General features: G+C 38.3%; 1 protein-coding gene across 15 annotated transcripts in view; it reads left to right on the top strand.

The window, feature by feature from the left end:
• tnk2 (tyrosine kinase, non-receptor, 2) overlaps window positions 1-21,153 on the top strand; it is a 95,353-nt gene that overhangs the window by 46,789 nt on the left and 27,411 nt on the right. For 12 of the 15 annotated variants that reach the window (XR_004222618.1, XM_031901449.1, XM_031901448.1 and 9 more), the window contains 8 exons: window positions 12,570-12,747; window positions 13,379-13,449; window positions 16,522-16,728; window positions 17,836-17,988; window positions 18,338-18,615; window positions 18,810-18,936; window positions 19,197-19,343; window positions 19,618-19,712. Coding sequence is in view for 14 of the 15 variants with exons in the window: in XM_031901444.1 (XP_031757304.1) it covers window positions 12,570-12,747; window positions 13,379-13,449; window positions 16,522-16,728; window positions 17,836-17,988; window positions 18,338-18,615; window positions 18,810-18,936; window positions 19,197-19,343; window positions 19,618-19,712 (1,256 nt within the window). In the remaining variant the exon portion in view is untranslated. 15 annotated transcript variants of the gene reach the window in all.

The raw sequence follows: 21,153 nt of genomic DNA, 5'->3' as shown, positions 1-21,153 counted from the left end.
CCTCTGTCTAATATTATATGCTTTGCCAACCTTTTATTTCTACACATCGTACCTCTAACTGATCGTGAAGAATTTTCCCCCCAAAATCCCCCACTGACAACAGCTAGCTATAACATCTTGCTTTCTTACTCTGACCAACCACTATATGTAGAAAACTAGGAGACCAAGCTTGAGAAATAATGTACAAAGACAGAATGAGCTAAAATATTTCTCCTAACACTCATTATCAGTTACTTCTGAAATGCTAGGACTCAACCATAAAGTAAAGTAAAATATGGAACTTTGTCTGACGATTCGAGTCCAGTGTATGGGGACCCCCGAAAGGCCTTTCCAACTGGTATCTCGCTAACAAATTGTCCAGCTTAGATTTTCCCAAGCATCTCCCATATCTGTCTTTGTAATTCAGTAATTTGGTCCTATCGCCAAATGATCAAAGGAGCCCAATATCGCACAACTTATATGGGCATCGGAAGAAAGATCCGCTTGTTTGACGACCTTGTCATATAACAACCTTATTATATGATGATTTAGTATATTTCCAAAACTGCTATATAAATTCAGGGTAAAGCTATTACACAAGCTATACAGAACAATCCCAGGCTCCTCAGGCAGTGAAGTAGTTAAGGGGATGTTGACAGATGAGTGAGAGGGACTGTTTTAAATCCCAGAGGAGGCTTCCACAGGAAATTAACTCTCCATCCTGCAGTTAAATCTGACCCTTTGGCTGTGTTTCAAACAGTTAGCCATGTGAACACCATAGAGTGTCTGTATTTAGCGGGCAGACTCGCAATCTGTGAGGACTGTGCTTCTTGGAATGAGCTGGGACCAGCGGCTACACCCCCAGAACAACTTGTTTTGGAGTGTCCTGTCAGAGGCTTAGAGACGACTGGGATACAAATCTGCTGCTGCTGAGGACTGTAAATTAAAGAACCATGAGCTATGAGATCAGCTTGGTATTCTCTCCTAACTGAGTCTCAAGCTGCACAAGTTAGAAACACATGATTCCTGAAGAAGCCATTGCATTTTTCTCATTTCTGCACTCATGGATTCCCTACGATCTTTCATTCCTTTACAAAATGGATTTATAATTACCTTCACAGCCCATTGCAGGCTCTGCTAGCGTTTCCAGCTGGCAGCCAGGGTTATTTAGTAACAGAGGGTTCTATTTACTAGCGACTGGATGTTACAATATAGGCCATTCGTTTCTGAGCTGTTGGGGCTTTAAAGCTGATCGCTATCAGAGGGAGCCCAATTGAATACTTGAAGAGTGGGACACTGGAAACTGCTGCATATATTCCAGGGAAATAAACATTGCACACATCGGTGAGATGGGACGCACAGAAGGGACTGCTTCTGTAATGAACTCCATCTTCTGTTCTCACCGCTTTGCTTTTGTTTTTGATTTTTCCCCCCAGCTTTACAGTCTGATGACAAGTGCCCTTTATTAACTCTGGAATTTGAGGATTGCTTTAATAGAATGCATGTTTCTGGCAGCTGTTTGACGAAATATAAATCTGCATTATTTGTTAAGATAAACTTTTTTTAGTAATGAATAAGCAGAAGAGAAGATGAAGACGTACTTTGTTGGGATTATTTGGGTTTCCCAGTTACTGCATTTAAGGGTGCAGAGCCAAAAACAGCTTTGTATCTTCTCTCACCCTCCCACAACCACCCTTTCCTCTCTTTCCTTCCTGCTAAGGAGATGATTAGTGCATACAGGCCACAAACAGCATCAGATATTGTGGGATATCCAGGGGCGGCTTGCTGTTGCCTCATCACTTCTGTTTGGAATGTCTGGAAAGCTTTGACAAAAACTTTGGATATACCATCTTTACCTTCCTTGGCAATTTTGTGCGGAACTAAGTATTGCAGAGATGAAGCGCCTTCAGGCATGGACAAATTCTTTTCACTTTTTCTCTCGCTTTAATTTATATAAAGTAAGTATAAATGAAATTAAAATAGTTATTAGTGTTTGGGGCAGTTGCAGTATATAGACTGTATACTTACCCCTATATGTAATATAAGGTACTAAATTTCCCAGGTGCAGTAACACATAGCAACCAATAAGATGTTTGATTTTAAGCATGTGTTCAGTAAATGCTACCTGCTAATTGATTGCTATAGGTTACTGCACCTGGGGAAAATTAGTAGGAGTCATTTACGTTACATAATGAAGTGTGCAAAAAGGATTGTAGATGCAGGATGACTGTTTTGACCACAGAGACCTGCATGTAGGCAGCGATCTATCCAAGAGGGGTGGTCGAGGGGCATATAGATGTGCTCCCCAGATTGGGCATCATTTAGACACACAAGTTAGGCAGCAGCAGAATATGCTGCACTGTGCTCCTCATGCTTCTTGGGGTGCAAGTACTTGTTATATGAACACTAAGAAGCATGCTTTTGTGCCCCTTAGTGCTCCAGCACTTGCACCTAAGTCTGGCCTGGGATTCAAAATTGGCCCTTGCATTTCAAGTACATAGAGATCCAAACAGCCCCCACCTGCCCACTAAATATTGATGGTCATTTGCATCATACAGCAGCCCCTCTGGCATTTGCCAGAACCCACAGATTGCCAGTCTGGACCTGCTTGCACTCCAGGGATACATAAGTGACTTTAAAGGGCAGATCTACTAAAACTATAATTTTTCTGGTCTTGGAACTTGTATAAATTTGACTTGGTATTTTTTCAAGTAAAACTCGATCATTCTTGCATTTATTAAATGTCATGATAATGTTGCTAGGCTCAAGCGAAAATATTGTGTCTATTGTCCAAATATTAAAATTTTTTCAAGTTGGAAATTCATGAAATTTAACAGGAAACTGAAACTTGAAAAAAATGATGGGATTAACTTCTCCTTGAAAATGTGTCAAGGACAGACTTTCTCTGACTATTCTGTTTCTCTACTATTCTAAGCCTCCATATGACTCAATTGTTCCCTCCAGCTTAAACCTGGCATACTTTTAGTTACATAAAGTTTTATTAATCTCAAATTTTCGGGGTTTTTAAAAAAAATCTCAAATTTTTTGAGAAAATACTCAGAATTATCTTCTATCAGGGTTTCATCAGGGCTAGTAACTTCAAATAATAAATTATCTTCACAATTATTGCCCCCAAAATACTACAACATTTACTTAAAGGGATTTTCTCATGATTTTGATGGTGTAGTTTTTATTTTTAAATTACACTGTTTAAATAGCAAATAATTCACTCTACCATTTAATATGTCATTCTTGAACCAACAAATGTAATCTTTTTTAGTTGTAGTATTGGTGTGTAGGCAGCCATCTCAGTGCATTGTGCCCGAGTCTGAGCTTTCAGAAGGAGCCAGCACTACACATTAGAACTGCTTTCTGATAACCTATTGTTTCTCCTACTCCCATGTAACTGGAGGAGTCCCAAGCAGGACCTGGATTTCTTACAATTGAGTGCTATTGTGATATCTACTGGGAGCTGCTATCTTGCTACCTTGCTGATGATCGGCTGCTGGTGGGGAAAGGGAGGGGATGATATCACTCCAATTTGCAGCTGAGCAGTAAAGGTGACTGAAGTTTATTAGAGCACAGGTCACATGGCTGTGGCACTCCGGGAAATGGAAAACATGACTAGCCCTATTGGAAATTTCAAAATTAAATATAAAAAAAATCGTAGTCATGGGGGAAGCTGTTCAAGTTGAAATTTGGCTTTAAGGGGACAATCATCGCTCAATCAAAACATATAAATTTTGTCTGAGTTGTCGTATATGCGTATGTCCAATTTTCTGTTGTTCTGTTTATTTGGGCAGAGTGCCTGAATTATGGCAACAGCAACCTGTGGCCCTTTCACATCCTATTGATCCATTAGGATTGCAAGACTATCTGTGGAAATGGCACCTCAACTTGCCATACATGCCCAACCATATCTGGGCACCTACTACTCTTAGGGGCACATTTACTTACCCACGAACGGGCCGAATGCGTCCGATTGCGTTTTTTTCGTAATGATCGGTATTTGGCGATTTTTCGGAAAATTATCGCGACTTTTTCGTAGCCATTCCGAAAGTTGCGCAAAATGTTGCGATTTTTTCGTAGCGTCCGGATTCATTCAAGCTTCAGTATGGTGACTTTTTTTGGGCCAGGTTGGAGCTGCAGGGTGCCATTGAGTCCTATGGGAGGCTTCCAAAATCATGCTAAGTCTGAAAGTTTTGCCCGCCGCTTACGAGCGCTCAATACGAAAAAGTCGCGACAAGATACGAGCAAATCGTAATGGCTACGAAAAACTCACGTTTTTTTGCGAAAATCGTATTGGTAACGAAAAAGTCGCGACAATTTCCGAAAAGTCGTAAAGGCGCTGAAAAAAAAATCGCAAAAAATACGAAAAAGTCGCAAAATGTTCGTATTCCAATCAAAATTTTTCCAATTCGAATTCGTGTCTTAGTAAATCAGCCCCTTAGGGCACCTGTGGACATAGCAGATAAGATCTAAAACAATTGTATTTTACATTCCTTAAGATGGACATACACAGACAGGTGAAAGCCGCCAACTTTGCTTTTGCTTTCCGAGTCACTAATTTATTTGCCCATGTATGGGTCTCTTCGGATTGTCTGCCCAATTGGTAGCTGGTCAAAATTGGCAATAACTTTTGGGCAGGTTTAAACATACTACCAGATGTTAAAATGGTTCCATATTTCTACACTATAATCCAGTTGTGGACCCCTGCCACCCCCCCCCCCCCCCGATCTGTCCAGTTTGGCTCAATAAGGCAGAAAATTGGCAGACTAACCAGATGAGCCAATCTCATGTATGACAAGCTTTACACAGGAGTCTAATGCCATTTAGTTGCCATTTAAGGACCCATTTTTATGATGATGAAACCAGGCTGATACCAAAATAGCTGTCAATTTTGGATTTTTTTTGTTCTCTTCTAAACCAAAACGGTCCTGGTAACAAGAAACCAAGCTATATGCATTTATACATGTATACACTAAACTGTGTCTGTATTGCTGTGTGTGTGTGTGTGTGTGTGTGAGGGGTCTCTTATTGAGAAATTTGATATCCAGAAAGCTTTCTGTTTTGGGAGGGCAGCCTCCCATAGAGTCTATTTTAAGTAATAAAAAAAAAAGTGCAATTGCTGTTATTTCATTTTTCTCTATAGTTATGATACAGTACCTTTCCTTAATGGTACCTAAGATACATGAATTTATAGTGGTTCCAAAATAAAAAAAATTCTTAATGTTTTTGTTCAGTAGACTTAAGGAATGGTGATCCAAATTATGGGAAACAAATCTAATCCAGGTCTCAAGCATTCTTTTTATGTATGGCTTTTGTTGTGCTTATCAGTGCTGTGGAAAGAGCTAGCATTTTCCATTACTGTGTGGCAACTAACAAAACACATTACAAAATGCCAACTCTCTAAAATTGATACTAGTTCCTATTCTGCTCTGAGTTTGTTTTGTTGTTAGCCTTAGTTTAACATGGAACACATGACCTAACAATGTACTCAGAGTCCCAGAGTATAATTGCTAAATGCTGTATAATGAAATGTTGATGTCAAACTGCAGATCCAGAAGCCATGCTGGAAGTGGCCACGTATGCAAATAATAATAATAATAATACACTGCAAACAACTGAACAAATCTGAGGAACAACCTTACAGTAGTTTTTAATTAGGATGACAGCCAACTCAGTTGATACCCAGTTCCACTAATCCACTTTATTTGTTAGGTGGAAATACTTTATACTATAATAACATTTAATTTATCTTAATCTTATCTGAATTAGCACTCACTGAAATGATTAAAGGTAGCCATACACGCACAGATATTATTGCATGAAAGAAAGATGAGGTGGTCGATATTGGTAAAAGCCAAAATCGTAATGTTAACGTTGAATTGTCAGATGGGGTAACGTATTCCTTTGTTTTTTACCTGCATATCAGACGATTCAGCTCTTAGTAGAGCGTTAGTAGAGCACCTAAACAAACTTTCCCATGACCAGTGGTCGTAATTATAATTGTAGCATGTATGTCCACCTTACAGGACATGTAAACCCCTCACACAAAAATGTAATCAATAAACAGCCTCTTTGAAATCTTTTTTCTTTTTTTTCTCCTAACCTCCTCTCCTGAACTCAGCTTAATTATTACAGTGATCAAACAAAGCAGAACATTTCATCATAGGAAGTTTTATCTGTGTAAGCCTGCAGTCTTGATGAAATGTATGCTAAATAGGGGTCTTTGTGTGTGTATGCTGTTTGCAGATTAAAACTGATGATGTGTCAGAGAAAAAATGTCCACTGGGTGAAACCTGCTATTTGCTTTAGGAAAATGTGATGGTGCTGGCAAATGGAGAAGAAATATGCAGTACAAATGAAGCCATTTGGGTGGGCGAGACGTGCCCAACTGATATACACTGTAGGAAAATGTAGACTTTACATGTCCTTTAAGGGAGATGGTTTCAAGCAATGGCCAGTCATCTCATCCTATAAACCGATTGTGTGAGATTTTGAGAAATCGCTTATTTGTTCTGCTAGATGGTCTTGGAGACCCTAATTGAAGGTGGAACTTTTGATATTGTGGTGTGCAAATGGAGAGTAAAACATTAGTCCCTAAGAAGTAAAGTGCCATTATATTCAGCAATACTGTGTATTAAGTAGGTAAAGAACAGTGAAGTACACATTTCCTGACCTTATGTACTTTTACTTTTAACAGTAAAGGCAATACTAAATGCCACTAGCAGCACTATGGGGATATTTTAATGTAGTGCTTGTGCATAGTAAAGTAGTGTAGCAATTAGTACAATTAAGTTTAATAAAAGGAGTTTGTAGATGGAGTAGAAACTTCAACTCCATAGGTGTGAATAGTGTAGTATAATGTACGCTATTAAAAGGGGATGTAAAGTAAAAATTCACAATCCTTGTGTGTGTTATTTAGACCAAATTAAATCAATTTGTGATATAAACTCATTAAAAATTCTCTACTGGTTTTAAATTAGAAGCCTTTGTATTTTGCATCTTATGCTGTTCCCCTGAAATGAGCTCTGATCACAGCTCCTGGAAACCTATAGGGCCAGTGGCGTTCCTGATGTAAAAAAAAAAAAAAGCAGGGCACTGCTCTGTACCAGTTGCTGATAAAAGCAAGTCAGGCACAGATAAGGAAGTGAAACACAAGCAGAGAGTGAAACACTCTTCCTTTAGCTGCAGACACTGAGGAATACAGAGCTTCGGTTAGCTGGGTTTTAACCCTGTTTTAATTGCTTTGTCATCTGATTTTTTAGACAACATCTTAGAGCGGTTTCCTATGTTAGAGCTATATATGTATATAAACACTGAAGTTTAGATTTTGACTTTACATCCCCTGAGCAATGTCAATGGTTGAAAACATGTTTGTAGTGTACAAACCTTCCCATCAAAGGTGACAAGATGAAGCTTGGGCAAAATAGGGGGTACAAAATATACCATTCCCTGCACGAATGAAGTGATGAGTTTAAACATTGTACTATACAAGGGCATAGCAAAGAATCCCTGAGGTCTCCAAATTGAATTTAAAGTTTTAATGAGATGTCAAACTATTTCTTTTACATGAAGAGTGGTTTAGCACTTGAAGGATCAAACTTGATGAGATGTGTATAGATACATATTTGAAGTCACCCACTGGTTATATATATATATATAAGGGGAAGACACCCACCAAGCAACCTAATCTGTGGGTGTATGATATCTCGCTCATTAAGTAGATTATCTCACTCTCTTTTTGAGCGTGATAATCTACTTAACTACTTTATTAATCCTAATACATTAAAGTCTCCCATCTCAGGGGGATACACTACAATTGAAAATATAATTTTCCATTTTACTAATGAAACATATATACTGATTATACATTAAGAACAAAACCCATTTCCCAAGCCATTTATTTCACATCTGAAATTCAACCTGGAGGGCTGCTGTAATGCAATGTTTACTAGCTTGAGCTCTGCAGGCACATTGTGGAAAAACGTGTATATTGTAGGGATGTACATAAAAGAGTTGGAAAGAAACTTGTGCATAGTGCTGGAATCTATTCAACCACATGTAACGAGAAGCAATTTGTGGAAAGAGTAGAAATATTCACAAAAAGGTTTATGCGCGTTCTCTGCAAACAAAAGAAGAGTCGAGAACGAGCCCTTATAGTTGAGCAATGTATGTTATAAAGGTAGGGGACAAAGCTAGAGTCTAGTGCAGCAGTGTACAATGTTGAGGTGGGGCAATGTACAAAATTGTGCATATTTTATTTACCAAAATACCTAAGAAACATATGTGCTGCATTCTAGAATATGAGAGAAAAACATGTCTGTGATTACTTCTGGTCCTATGAGATTTTTCTTTGCTTGAGGCTTCCTCACTGGCAGTCTATTTAATAGAACAAAACTAAATGCCGAGTTCATAGGCTTCTAATCCACATAGTAACTACTCAGGAATGTAAAGCAACACAACACATTATTCACAGCTGATGTTGTTTTGAACAGACCTTTTCCCACTGCAGCCATAACGCAGTGCTGTTTAATGCTGAGCTGTTTGTGTTGCCCTTTCATTTATCTGCCCCCAGAGTGTTTTAATAAAACCATTTTTCAACCACCCATTAGTGTGTGTTCAGTCTTATTCTCTTTTGGTTTTTGACTGCCAAAAACAGAATGGAAGGCAGCCCAGGACCATGGCTCCCATATGCTTGTAATCCAACACAGATTTTTTATTCTTTTGATTTGTACACTAGACACTAACATTTTGACTACAGTTGTGCTCCAGTATTTGTTTTCCACTAGATTGAAATTGTTGCAAACCACATAAAAATACAAACTACAGGATTTAAACATCTGTACATTTTTAGCTTTTTGTAACACAAATACTGCTTTCTACAGTATGCATATGAGATATGTCAACAGAAGTCTGCTTCATCTGTATATAAATTAAATGTTATTTTTGTATTTTTATTTTTTCATTTCCTTTAAAGGACAAGAAAAGGCTAAGTCACTTGGGGGTGCCAAAATGTTAGGCCCCTCCAAGTGACTTTAATCGCTTACGTTGTACCCCGGGCTGGTGCTCCTGTTAGGAGAAAACAGCACCAGCCGGGGTACCTGCGAGCGAGCACTTCCTCCTTCCTGCTTCGTTTTGCCGGGACCCCACGACTCTGTTAAAGTTCGACTTTTTCACTCTACTGCGCATGCGCGTGCGAGCGAACAGGAAGGAGGAAGCGCTGCAGCTACCCCGGGCTGGTGCTGTTCTCTCAGAACTGGGCCACCAGCCCGGGGTACAAGGTAGGCGATTAAAGTCACTTGGGGGTGCCTAACATTTTGACACCCCCAAGGGATTTTGCCTTTCCTTCTCCTTTAATGTCAAGGGGTTGTAAGGTGGTATACTTAATGCATACCAAATATGCCAGCCAATTTTTCTCTCTGGGGACTAGAGCATGTTTGCATATTTTCACTTTTCACTAGGTATTACTACAGGGTTATCATTTTTTGACTGCAGCCCCTGGCTATCCACTTTTTGCACAGAGCAAAGCTCAAATAAATACTTCAGAATTATTTAAGGATTTTGACGGAAAAAGAATATGCCCCTTTCTGATTTCTGCTGTTATTGCATATTTATTTACTGTTATTTAAAAGCAGACATATTTCCTGTAGAACTTTACAGATTATACATAATTCAAATCAGTCTTTGGCCTAGTGGAGCTTACAGTCTAGGGTCTCTATCAAATTCACATACAGTAGGGCCAATATTATCAGGAACCACCTAACCTATCTGTATGTTTTGGAGCATGGGAGTAAACTGGAACATCCGGAGGAAACAGACACGGTGAAAACATACAAACTCCTTGCAGATGCAGTGCCCTAACACTGAGTGGTTTCGGATCTTAACCAAAATGTATATTAAACAAATAGACCCAGAGTGAATACATAGCACATGTTTTTAAAATACTACTTTCATTATTTACTTAATAATTAGTTATTATCTAAACCAGTTGGCCAAATTTAAATGATTATTTTGCAAGAACACAATGTCATTATCAAAGGAAATTCCAAAAAACATGAGAAAAAATATTGCTGAAATATATCACTTTGCAAATATGTTAAGGTTCTGTGACTCCATTAAACCATAGTGCAAGATTGCTGTTGCACGGGTTGGTCCAACACCAGATGGACTAGCAGGAAGGCAGTGGGCCTGATTCTGCCCACCTGCAACATCAGCATGCCCTAGCTCCTCTGGCATTTATCCACTGGCCTTCTGCCATCTTGCCATCTTTTATTTATATACTCTTGTCTGAAGGTCAGGGTTCTGTTATATAAGGGAGGAAGGTACATTGAACTGGTTGGAAGAGGACATGTTAGGGTCAGATAAGATTTTGTTGACCCACTTCTCACTAATTGCCCCCAAACTGAGAATATGTGAACCCCCCCCCCGAATATTGTCTGCCAAAATTTCTATTCACAAATCCACAATAAGAAAGATACAGTGCAATAATGACATTTATGTAAGATTAGAAAGATGAAAACCACAGTTATCCATGGAATTGCAAAAAGGGAAAAAAAAACCCTGTATCATCCCCAGGCCTTGTGGAATAATTTTATATAGACAGATAAGACAAAAGTGTAATATTCTGGACAAAATGGGTTCCATTATTTCCGCCTTAAAGAAATAGAGCATTTAAAGGAGAAGGAAAGTCATTTAGGCATTTTACCATTTTTGCCACATTAGTGCCACCTAGAACACTATGGGGTCGATAAAACAAGTGCATTAACTCGTGATGAGCATTTTTCTTGCATTATTTTCCGCCGCGTACATTATTTCTAGAGAGCGCTGAAATAATTAATGAAAGCGCAGAGGGACTGTGGAGCTAGCTGGGGCTCAATTTCCTTCCGGAACACGAAGGGTTAAGTTGGTAGCCATTGGGCGGGAAAGGTTAGACCCCACACTCACCCCTCCCCCTGTTGCCTGTCACCTCCCAGCGCAGCGTTGCAGCCTTACCTCCCTGCTACACACGGAGCGGCATCTCCCTCCCCCCCTCCCTGTTTAAGTGCATTTAACTTGTGACCGGTAGGTCAGTAATTTCGATTAACCTAAATTACTATGTCTTCTCTTCAGGCTCGGTTCATGTTTTAAAAAAAAAAAAAAAATTCTCGGAAAGCTACATATATTTGTATATGTTTTGATTTGTCGCAGCATATGGCAGGTGATAGTCCTTGGCCATTTAATCTCTGGTTGTTTGATGGTTTCCACATGCCCACTGCATTCGCAGTGGCTGGCATTCGTTATAAAAGATGTTTGGTAAAAGTTGGAAAAACATGGAAAGGACTATTCTGATGTTGGATTCTTTAATAAAGCTGTGGCCGAACTCCACCCACCAAAACGGTGACATTGTGTTTTTCTTATGTCAGTTGGGCTCATTGGGGGGGGGATTAGGTGGAAGGAAGGGAATAAGTCTCCACAGTCCCGCTGCACACAATATATTATGCACGTAACCATTACGTTCGGAAAACTACTGTTCTGAAAATTAACATTTCCCTGAAAACTGGAGGCTGCATCACTCTGGGGCCAACACATACTGGAAAAAAAACAACTGTAAAGTCTATGTTGTGTTGCCAAAAGCTCACAAACCACAATTTAAGTACCGCCTGCCCCAAGTAGGTGTTAATTTTTGTACAGACTAATGCGATATTTAGCGCATTTAACGCTTCATATGTGTTTGTAAATCATGCGTTAGTATTATATCTATGTGAGAATTAATGCAATGCAAGATAAATAACGCATGCAATTTTGTTTTTTTGCGTATGCAATATGCGTCTTAACGCATGCTAAATTACTTTGATGAATCGGTACTTATTTATTGCGTGCTTTTTAACGCAAAAAAGCATGCGATAAGCGTAATGGCACTAGTGAATCGGCCCCTATATTTATTCTGCAGAAACCATTACCATACCTGCAGTAATAATTTGAAAACCGTGGCGCAAACAATCTTTTCACATCACTGTAGTCTCCCTTTACACAGACCTTTTCCCTTGCTCCTAGAGGGTAGTTACTGTGTTCCCTATTAATGAAACTGTTTTTAATCTGTGTAAGTTGTTTTTAAACAATCATTCAATTCTAAATCCTCTAATATTTCTCATTTTTTTATTCTTAAAAATTTGAATAAACACATTCCCGCGAATGTCTGACATTTTCGTAAAAGTCTGAACAGGAAAAAGTCACAGAAAAGCCGAAACCTCAACTTTTTCGTATTTTAAATTTTTTTTTTTTTGCATTTTTCACACATAATAAATCTCGAAATCTCTGACTTTTTTTCCTGCAACTTTTATTGCTAAAAAATCAGAATCGGTGAAAAAAAAATCTGACCATTAGTAAATTACCTTTAAGTGTGACATTATATAGTGTCTTTTTTCTTACATAATATTTTAAAATAATCACACTGCCCTCATAGTTTCCTTAATTGCCAAGGGTGCAAATATAATTTATTCTTTTAAAAAACAGAGATCACTGATTATTGGAATGCAAATGTATTTTTGTTTTCCTTTGAGCACTTTTTCTCTCCTTTTTTAATCTATTTTTTTTTATAACTGCAGAGGTTTGGTAATAGCATGCAGTCAGATGAAGGCTCAGAGTGGCTTCTGGAGCTCCTGAGCGAGGTGCAACTGCAGCAGTACTTCTTACAAATCCGTGACGACCTCAATATCACAAGGCTTTCTCACTTTGATTACGTCAAGAATGAGGACCTGGAGAAGATTGGGATGGGCCGGCCAGGTAAGCACACAAAAACATCACTTTTACAGTATTCTCCTTTTTTAGAACAAATAGATATTTGTACACTAGAAATGCTTCATTGATTCTTATGTAATTGTTTCAAACGACCACTTTGTCCCTGGACTGCTTTAGCTTTATCTGGATAATTATGGCTTTCTACATGATATGCACATTTTAGGGCTCTGGTACACGGGGAGATTAGTCGCCCGCGGCAAAACTCCCTGCTCGCGGGCGACTAATCTCCCCGAGTTGCCTTCCCCCTGCCATCCCACCGGCGAACATGTAAGTCGCCGGCGGGATGGCAGACGCGGCGGGGCGATTTGCGGAAATCGCCCCGCCGCGTCTGCCATTCCGCCGGCGACTTACATGTTCGCCGGTGGGATGGCAGGGGTAGGCAACTCGGGGAGATTAGTCGCCCGCGAACAGGGAGTTAATCGCGGGCGACTAATCTCCCCCGTGTGCCAGAGCCCTTACAGTTAACTGCAAATTTTATTTTAGGCATCCCTAACTGAATTTAATTGCTTGTTTATTTTTCTCTAAACCAGCAATCCTCTTCAGGGAAACATTTATTTCTTCTTAAGCTTCAAAAACTGTTAGTAAGCACTAAAGTTTTTCCTGTATTTTTTTACAGGCCAAAGGAGGCTGTTGGATGCTGTAAAGAGAAGAAAGGCAATTTGTAAACGCAAATCCTGGATGAGCAAGGTATTTATATTGATGTAAATATTGATTGATACCAATCAATATTTACATTTCTAGTCTTTTACCCCTCACATTAAATGCATTAGTATGTCTTTCATTTGTGTATTTAATTTTAAATATAATGAGTAGATTACCTCAGTTTAATATAATATCCACCCCACCATCATATTCAGTGAAATATTTAGGTTTTGATGTATATTAAAAATAAAAACTTTCCTTACATATCGTATCTCTCATTACTACAGTTTTATTTATCGCTAAAAGATTCACCTGAATACTGAGCAAAACACTAGTTTGCATATTCAAATCTAAAAAATGTGTGAAAAATTGTGAGCATAATTATAAGTGTTCTGGGTTTGTTTACCTGAAAAATTTGAATTCATCTGAATGGGAAGCCTGCAAAAAGTGGTTGGATATGGCCGAACCGCAAATGTAATCCTGCATTTGGTGCATAGGAGCTGCCATTGTGTTTGTCATTGGTGTGTAATCATTTAATAGGCAAGCATACTTATGCTTACAGTACCTATGGAGTGCATAATAGAAAACTCTGCCTGAATGGATTTATGTAAGGATGTATCAAAACTGCTTAGTATGTAAGAGGTTAATTGCTCTTCCTCACAAACTTTGCCTCAATCCTCTGTCTGCAGTGTTAGAATATTTGGGTCTGGGGTTACTCTGAAAATAGAACCCACCCACTCAGAGTATCGTGTGTCCTTCCACAGTGCTATGCTAAATTTGTTGACACATTCACTGTACAAGTGTCAGCAGTTGTCCCAGGATTTCCTTTCTAGGTACAGTGACTAAGAGGTACGGATTGATCCAGCTGCAGGACTATCTGCTAGCGGAAGCTCTTAATCCGGTTTGTGAGATTTGATGCACATTTCCAGGAAATACCTCATGCAATCAGCATTAGGTTTCTGAGATTTTGACTTGCATACCTAACATAGGGACCTCCCATATCTCACTAGGCAGCCTGTTGTCCTATTCAGTCTACAGTCAGTTCATCCTTATTTGTAATTCACAAAGGTTTGACGATATACATTGATTGTAGTAATAAAAGTGCATGTTAATTTGACACTTAGTTTACTGCCCTGTAAAATGTCTACTCATTTATCTGCTAGTATAGACCACTGGATTAACACAATTACCAAATAAATTATTAGAAACCCAAGCCAAATTGGTATAGAAGGTTTTCTTTTAGTGTAGTTGAGGTTGCTCAAATATTCCATTTTTTACATTTTTATACTGGATTAGGGAAAGGCTAAACTTTATTTTAATGCAAATTTTGTGACCCTTTCAGGAACCTTGTGTTAGGTTTCCCTGGTAGGATGTTAAAATCTTATGTGTAAATAAGTTTGGTATCAAAATAGTTAAAAGGTTTCACTTTAGCTGCAAATGTATAAATGGAAAATATACAAAAGAATTGTGGCAGATACATTGATGCATGTTAGCTATATTTTATACTGGGAATTTGAGTTATGTGTTATGGTGTGATACCACGAAACGCGTCAAGCGTATGGTCCTTCTTTGCACATGTATCATAGGATTTTAAATGGACTGAAAAAATAAAGTAAAGAATTTTTTAACAGCAGAGTTGGATACTCCGTACAAATTTCTTTTTCGATGTGTTAAAGAAGCCCATATATTAGGCTGAGAAGGGGAGGAATAAGGGCAAAGAAGGAATGGCCACTTGTTTAATATTTTTTCATGCTACAAAATTGTATTTTCAAAGCATGAGGGTGTTTTTTCATTGTTTGAATGAATTTCTAATAAATGCCAAGATTTAAAATAAACATTATACTCTATGGGAAATAAATCACCGATAGATGTGGATTGAGTGTGAATGTGCTGTGCACTGTTGATATGTTTTCTCATGATCAAATTATAAATTGATGACCTGCCTGCACCCCACACTTATGTAATCCACACTTCCCACTATGCAGTTTATATACGTATATACACAGTGGCTTGCAAAAGTATTCGGCCCCCTTGAACTTTTCCACTTTTTGTCACATTACAGCCACAAACATGAATCAATTTTATTGGAATTCCACGTGAAAGACCAATACAAAGTGGTGTACACGTGAGAAGTGGAACGAAAATCATACATGATTCCAAACATATTTTACAAATAAATAACTGCAAAGTGGGGTGTGCGTAATTATTCAGCCCCCTGAGTCAATACTTTGTAGAACCACCTTTTGCTGCAATTACAGCTGCCAGTCTTTTAGGGTATTTCTCTACCAGCTTTGCACATCTACACACTGAAATCCTTGCCTATTCTTCTTTGCAAAACAGCTCCAGCTCAGTCAGATTAGATGGACAGCGTTTGTGAACAGCAGTTTTCAGATCTTGCCACAGATTCTCCATTGGATTAGCATATGCTAATTAGGATTTGGAAGGGTTAAATATCGGGACAGTGGGACCCTAGCAACCAGTCATATGCCTGTTTGTTGTTGTTACTTTTTATTACTTATCTGTCTATGCAGGCCCTCTTCTATTCATATTCCCAGCTCTTGTTCAAACCACTGCTTGGATGCTAGGGTATATAAGACTTGAAAATACCAAACTGCAAAGCTGCTATAAATATAATAATTGAAAATTATTATATTTATAGAATATAAAAATAATTGAAAAGCCATAACACATTAAAATGATTAATTGCAATGACTACAACATACTTTAAGTTCATTTAAAGGTGAACAACCCTCAGTTTACAAATAGCATTAAAACCATTGGGTGTCTTTAATAAATGCTGCTTAGAAATACATTTCTTTTGTTAGATAATGCAGTCTCTCTGTTTTATTATTAAGAGAAAAAGGAAATTTATTTTAAAAATGCAAACTGTTTGGTTAAAATGAAATCTATGGTAGATGGCCTTCCCGTAATTCAGAGCTTACTGCTTAATGGGTTTCTGGATAACAGATCCCATACCTTTATTAAAAACATACATGATATGGCACATGTACAGTATTGTACAATTAAAATTCTTAATTTGCACTCAACTCCACTTTTACATAATACACCAGATAACAAAAACAGACGAGTGTAATAAACCTTGAAATTTCCTTTCAGGTGTTCAGTGGCAAGCGGCCAGAATCCGAATTTGCGTCTCAGCCCCAGAGTACTTTCCGTAAGCCCCCAAGCCCACCACCACTGGAGGGGCAGCAAGCACTCACCTGCTTGATTAGCGAGAAGGACCTGTCCATGTTTGAAAAGCTAGGGGATGGATCGTTTGGAGTGGTGCGAAGGGGAGAATGGAACACACCAAATGGCAAGTTGGTAGGTAACATGCTACAGGAGTCTAAAGTGGTTTGTTAACCAAACATCTGTTTCTCATTCATCTTTTGAACAGATTATGTCCTAGTGACCTTTATTTTTTCCAAGGCTTTTTTTTTGTTTTTTTTTATATGTGCCATTTATATATGGGTATGGAATCTATTATCTATTATCCAGTAGTAGTAGTTAGAGAGATACACACAGAATTGTAGCATTACGTGAGAAAAATAATAAATATTGTTGGATAAGAAAAAAATATTCCAGAGAATGGGTCTTTATGTAATTTGGATTTCCATACCTTAAACCTGCTGACAATTATTTAAAAATTAATTAAACCCAACAGGATTGTTTAGCTAACAATTTGGATTCCTAAAGCTTAGTTATCATTAAGTACAAGGTATTGTTTTTTTTTTTATTATTATTATTATAGAGAAAAGGAAAATCATATTTAAGAAAATCTAATTATTTAATTAAAGTTTAGTCTATGGGAGATGGCCTTCTTGTAATTCTAACTGGTTTCCCGGATGACAGATCCCATACCTGTATTTTGCTGCCTATTTCTATACACTTAAACTTAATTTTTAGGTGTTCAATACCACTAAAAAGATACCACTCCATGTCACTTGGTCCTACCTGGGATGACTGTGGATACCTTTTAATAAAGGTTATTGGTAGGTTTTGGGTGATGTTTTTTGGGAACCCGGTTTTTCATGTAAAATTGGATGAATTCAGGGTATATATATGTATGGCAACTGACTATTAGGGATTTTGCATATTTACCTCCTTTTCTGTCTTTACACAATTTTGTACTGTTACATTGTTGTCACAGAATAGTCCTTTACACCACAAACAAGTATGTTTAGAACTGATACAGGTTTAGTAACCCCACACCCATACTCTTTGGAAGAACCACTTTTTATTGTATTAGGCTATTGTTTATTTTGGGGGAATACATACTTCACACAACATTTGCCAGTTTACTTTAGCCAGATCTTCTGTATCTTCAGATTTGTCTGTATTGTAGCCACTTATATTGCAAAGGCTTAGTTATGGTTTGCATCTAGCATAATTTGTTACGAAAGTCGTTTATCTTGTCTCAATTTTATTCAGTTCAACGTAGCTGTGAAGTGCCTGAAGACAGATGTCTTGACCCAGCCAGATGTTCTGGATGATTTTATCCGAGAGGTTAATGCAATGCATTCCCTTGACCATATTAATCTTATCCGGCTCTATGGAGTGGTCCTTACACACCCTATGAAGATGGTGAGATTTGTGTGTAAAAGAAACGTCCAATATTGCTTAAATTGTGGTCAGTACCTTGCAGCACTGGGCTTTGTGTGGGTTTTCTGTTTAATATGGAATACAGTTGCGCTCACGTTACTTAAAAAACACAAAATCATTTTAGAAGAAAACAAAACTGAAAACTGAACTGAACAGTGAACAAAGCTCTGTCCCAGTGTGCTGGGTTACTACTTATCATGTGGAAGTATTTCATATAACTCGAGAATGTCTGTCTAAAGTACCTGTTATATGGATTCTAAAACTATTTTCACTAGGTTTCTTAATAATACTCGCTGTCACACTTCTTAGCTTTTATTTTTCATCTCTCTAGGTTACAGAGCTTGCACCCATGGGCTCTCTTCTGGATCGTCTCAGGAAGAACCAGGGTTACTTTCTTATCTCCACACTTTGTCACTATGCTATTCAGATTGCCAATGGTATGGCGTACCTGGAGTCCAAACGTTTTATTCATCGGGACTTAGCAGCAAGGAACATTTTGCTTTCCTCAAATGACTTAGTGAAGATTGGCGACTTTGGCCTCATGAGGGCATTACCCAAGAATGATGATCACTACGTCATGCAGGAACATCGCAAAGTGCCCTTTGCCTGGTAATTGTTTTTTTACTAAAAAGGGGCAATCATTTTTTTAGTTCATGGCTAGTGACATATATTTCCTCGTACTACTACACCTGCGGCAATCATATTTAGTTCTGTAAAAATCTGTTCTCTGTACATAATAGTATTTTCTGTTGTTTTTTAAATTTTGGTTTTACTGACTTTGTTCATATTTTTTCCTGGTATAGGTGTGCACCAGAAAGCCTGAAGACTCGAACTTTCTCACATGCCAGTGACACCTGGATGTTTGGAGTGACGCTGTGGGAGATGTTCACATATGGGCAGGAGCCGTGGATAGGACTCAATGGCAGCCAGGTAAGATCATCTGTTGATCCACAGGATCAGCAAAACAACATTTTACATAGCTGGAATTTCTGGGAAAAATAAAGCCTCTTAGCTTCTTCTAGAACATAGGAGCTTAGTATGAGGTTACATTAGCTTTACTGAGAATGGCCACTGCTTTTATATTTTTCATTCTGGCTTTTATTTGGTTTACTTTTTGGAGCTGGGTGGTGATTGTGCTTGTGTTAATTATCTGTGATTTTACAGTAATTCATACCCTATTACTGCATTAGATTCTCCATAAGATCGATAAGGAAGGTGAAAGACTGGTTCGGCCTGAAGATAGCCCACAGGACATCTATAATGTAATGTTACAGTGCTGGGCTCATAAGCCAGAGGACAGGCCAACCTTTGTGGCCCTCAGAGACTTCCTGGTGGAGGTAGGTTGTTTGTACAAAGTGGCAGGACTGTGACAATCACTAGACTTACTGCATTAGCCAGCATATTCTGCTAAGGTTTCTCTTTGTTGTAAAGGTAGGGTAGAGAATGTTTAAAAACACACAAACATTTTCTAGCAATTTTTAGTCCTAAAATTCTAGAATGAGTGAATATAGTTTATTTTAGACATCATTGATGGAAACCAACATCAGCATGACACAACTGTGGGCTGAAAAAAATGTTGGTTACATTTTTTTTTTCTCATTTGTATTTTAGGCTCAGCCAACAGACATGTGTGCCCTTCAGGATTTTCAGGATCCAGATAAACTCCATATCCAGATGAATGATGTCATTACAGTCATCGAGGGCAGGTACCCATTCCCTTTCACCTGAGAAAGTGCATTGGACACTGGAACCCTGCATTTCTCTAGTATACAGTATCTATATAATTAAGGTTTATGATATTGATGGTTGTGCTGTATTGCCTGCAGATGGCTAATTGATTGCTGAACTACATCTCCTGAAATACCATGTAGCTGCCCCTGTCCACGGGATACCATATAGACATCGAATCAAACACAGCCAGCATATATATATACTGCTGGAAGTTGTGCAGTAGTGTTAAAAGGTTTTAGATGATTTACCCATGGCTGTGGTAATTAAGGCCAACAACCAAATAATTAAAATTCCAAGACATCTTTGTGTTTAAAGGTTTTAGATGATTTACCCATGGCTGGGGTAATTAAGGCCAACAACCAAATAATTAAAATTTCAAGACACTGATGTGCAGAATGAAAAATGTGAATGTTTAAATAAAAATACAAAAAAAATCAAGAATTTATTCAGCAAATTTTCTTAAAATAATGATGACTGGTGACCCTGGCAAAAGCGGAAGACATGAAGGAATAGGTCTAAAGAACATAGAACATGAATACCAATTAATTCTTGCAAAGAATATCAGAATAGATCATTCTAAATTGTACTACAAAATACCTTAAAGGTGAACTACAGCGAGAGCTTGGCACTTCTGTGCTCTGTCAGCTTATCAGTACACTTCTAAGGATACTTTAAAATGATGCCTATGCTGTAAAATCCTTGAGATTAACCACACTAAAAAATAGCTTCTGCCGAATGAAAAAAAAACTTTTGCGGATAATCCATGAAGCGAAAACCTCTGGCATTGCAGTAGTTGAGGTGAGAGCCTCTGGCATTGCAGAGGTTAACCCATCTGGTTACATGTTCTGTGAGCCACTGACTCACTCTGTGGGTAAGTTATCGGATCTGGGTGGGGAGCAACAGGTGAATCACTGAGGAGCGCCTTTGACAACCACACCCCATAATTGTGTCCAGGCGTCAGGGACATGTAGAATAGGCTAATATTAACCTACTATTGCTAAAGAGGAGTGTTTCTCATTTATTTAAGGTGGAACAGCTTCTAGCAATACAGTTTAATATCAACATAACAGAGAAAAGCATAGTAAAGGGACTCCCATCTCTTTATAGTACATGCATGGACCCAGGTCTGTGTGTTTATCACAAAGACTTGCCCCCTTTACAGTATTTTCATTTTGTTGAATATAATACACTGGGTCTCATACACTGATTTCATCCAGCTTAAATAACTGAACTGCTCATATTTATTGTGAAATAAATCCCTCTCAGAAACTCCCAAAAGGCAAGTAAAATAATTGGGGGTTATATTCCTTTTCATTTGATTTCAGTGGTTTGGACTTCTGCTCCATTACATTGCAAAAAGGAGCATTTTGTGCCAGATTTTCAGCAGGAGCAGAATTAAGTGCACATTATTGTGGA

This window comes from Xenopus tropicalis, chromosome 5, assembly GCF_000004195.4.
Source record: "Xenopus tropicalis strain Nigerian chromosome 5, UCB_Xtro_10.0, whole genome shotgun sequence".
Lineage (NCBI taxonomy): Eukaryota > Metazoa > Chordata > Amphibia > Anura > Pipidae > Xenopus > Xenopus tropicalis.
This window is presented reverse-complemented; position numbering and strand designations above follow the sequence as displayed.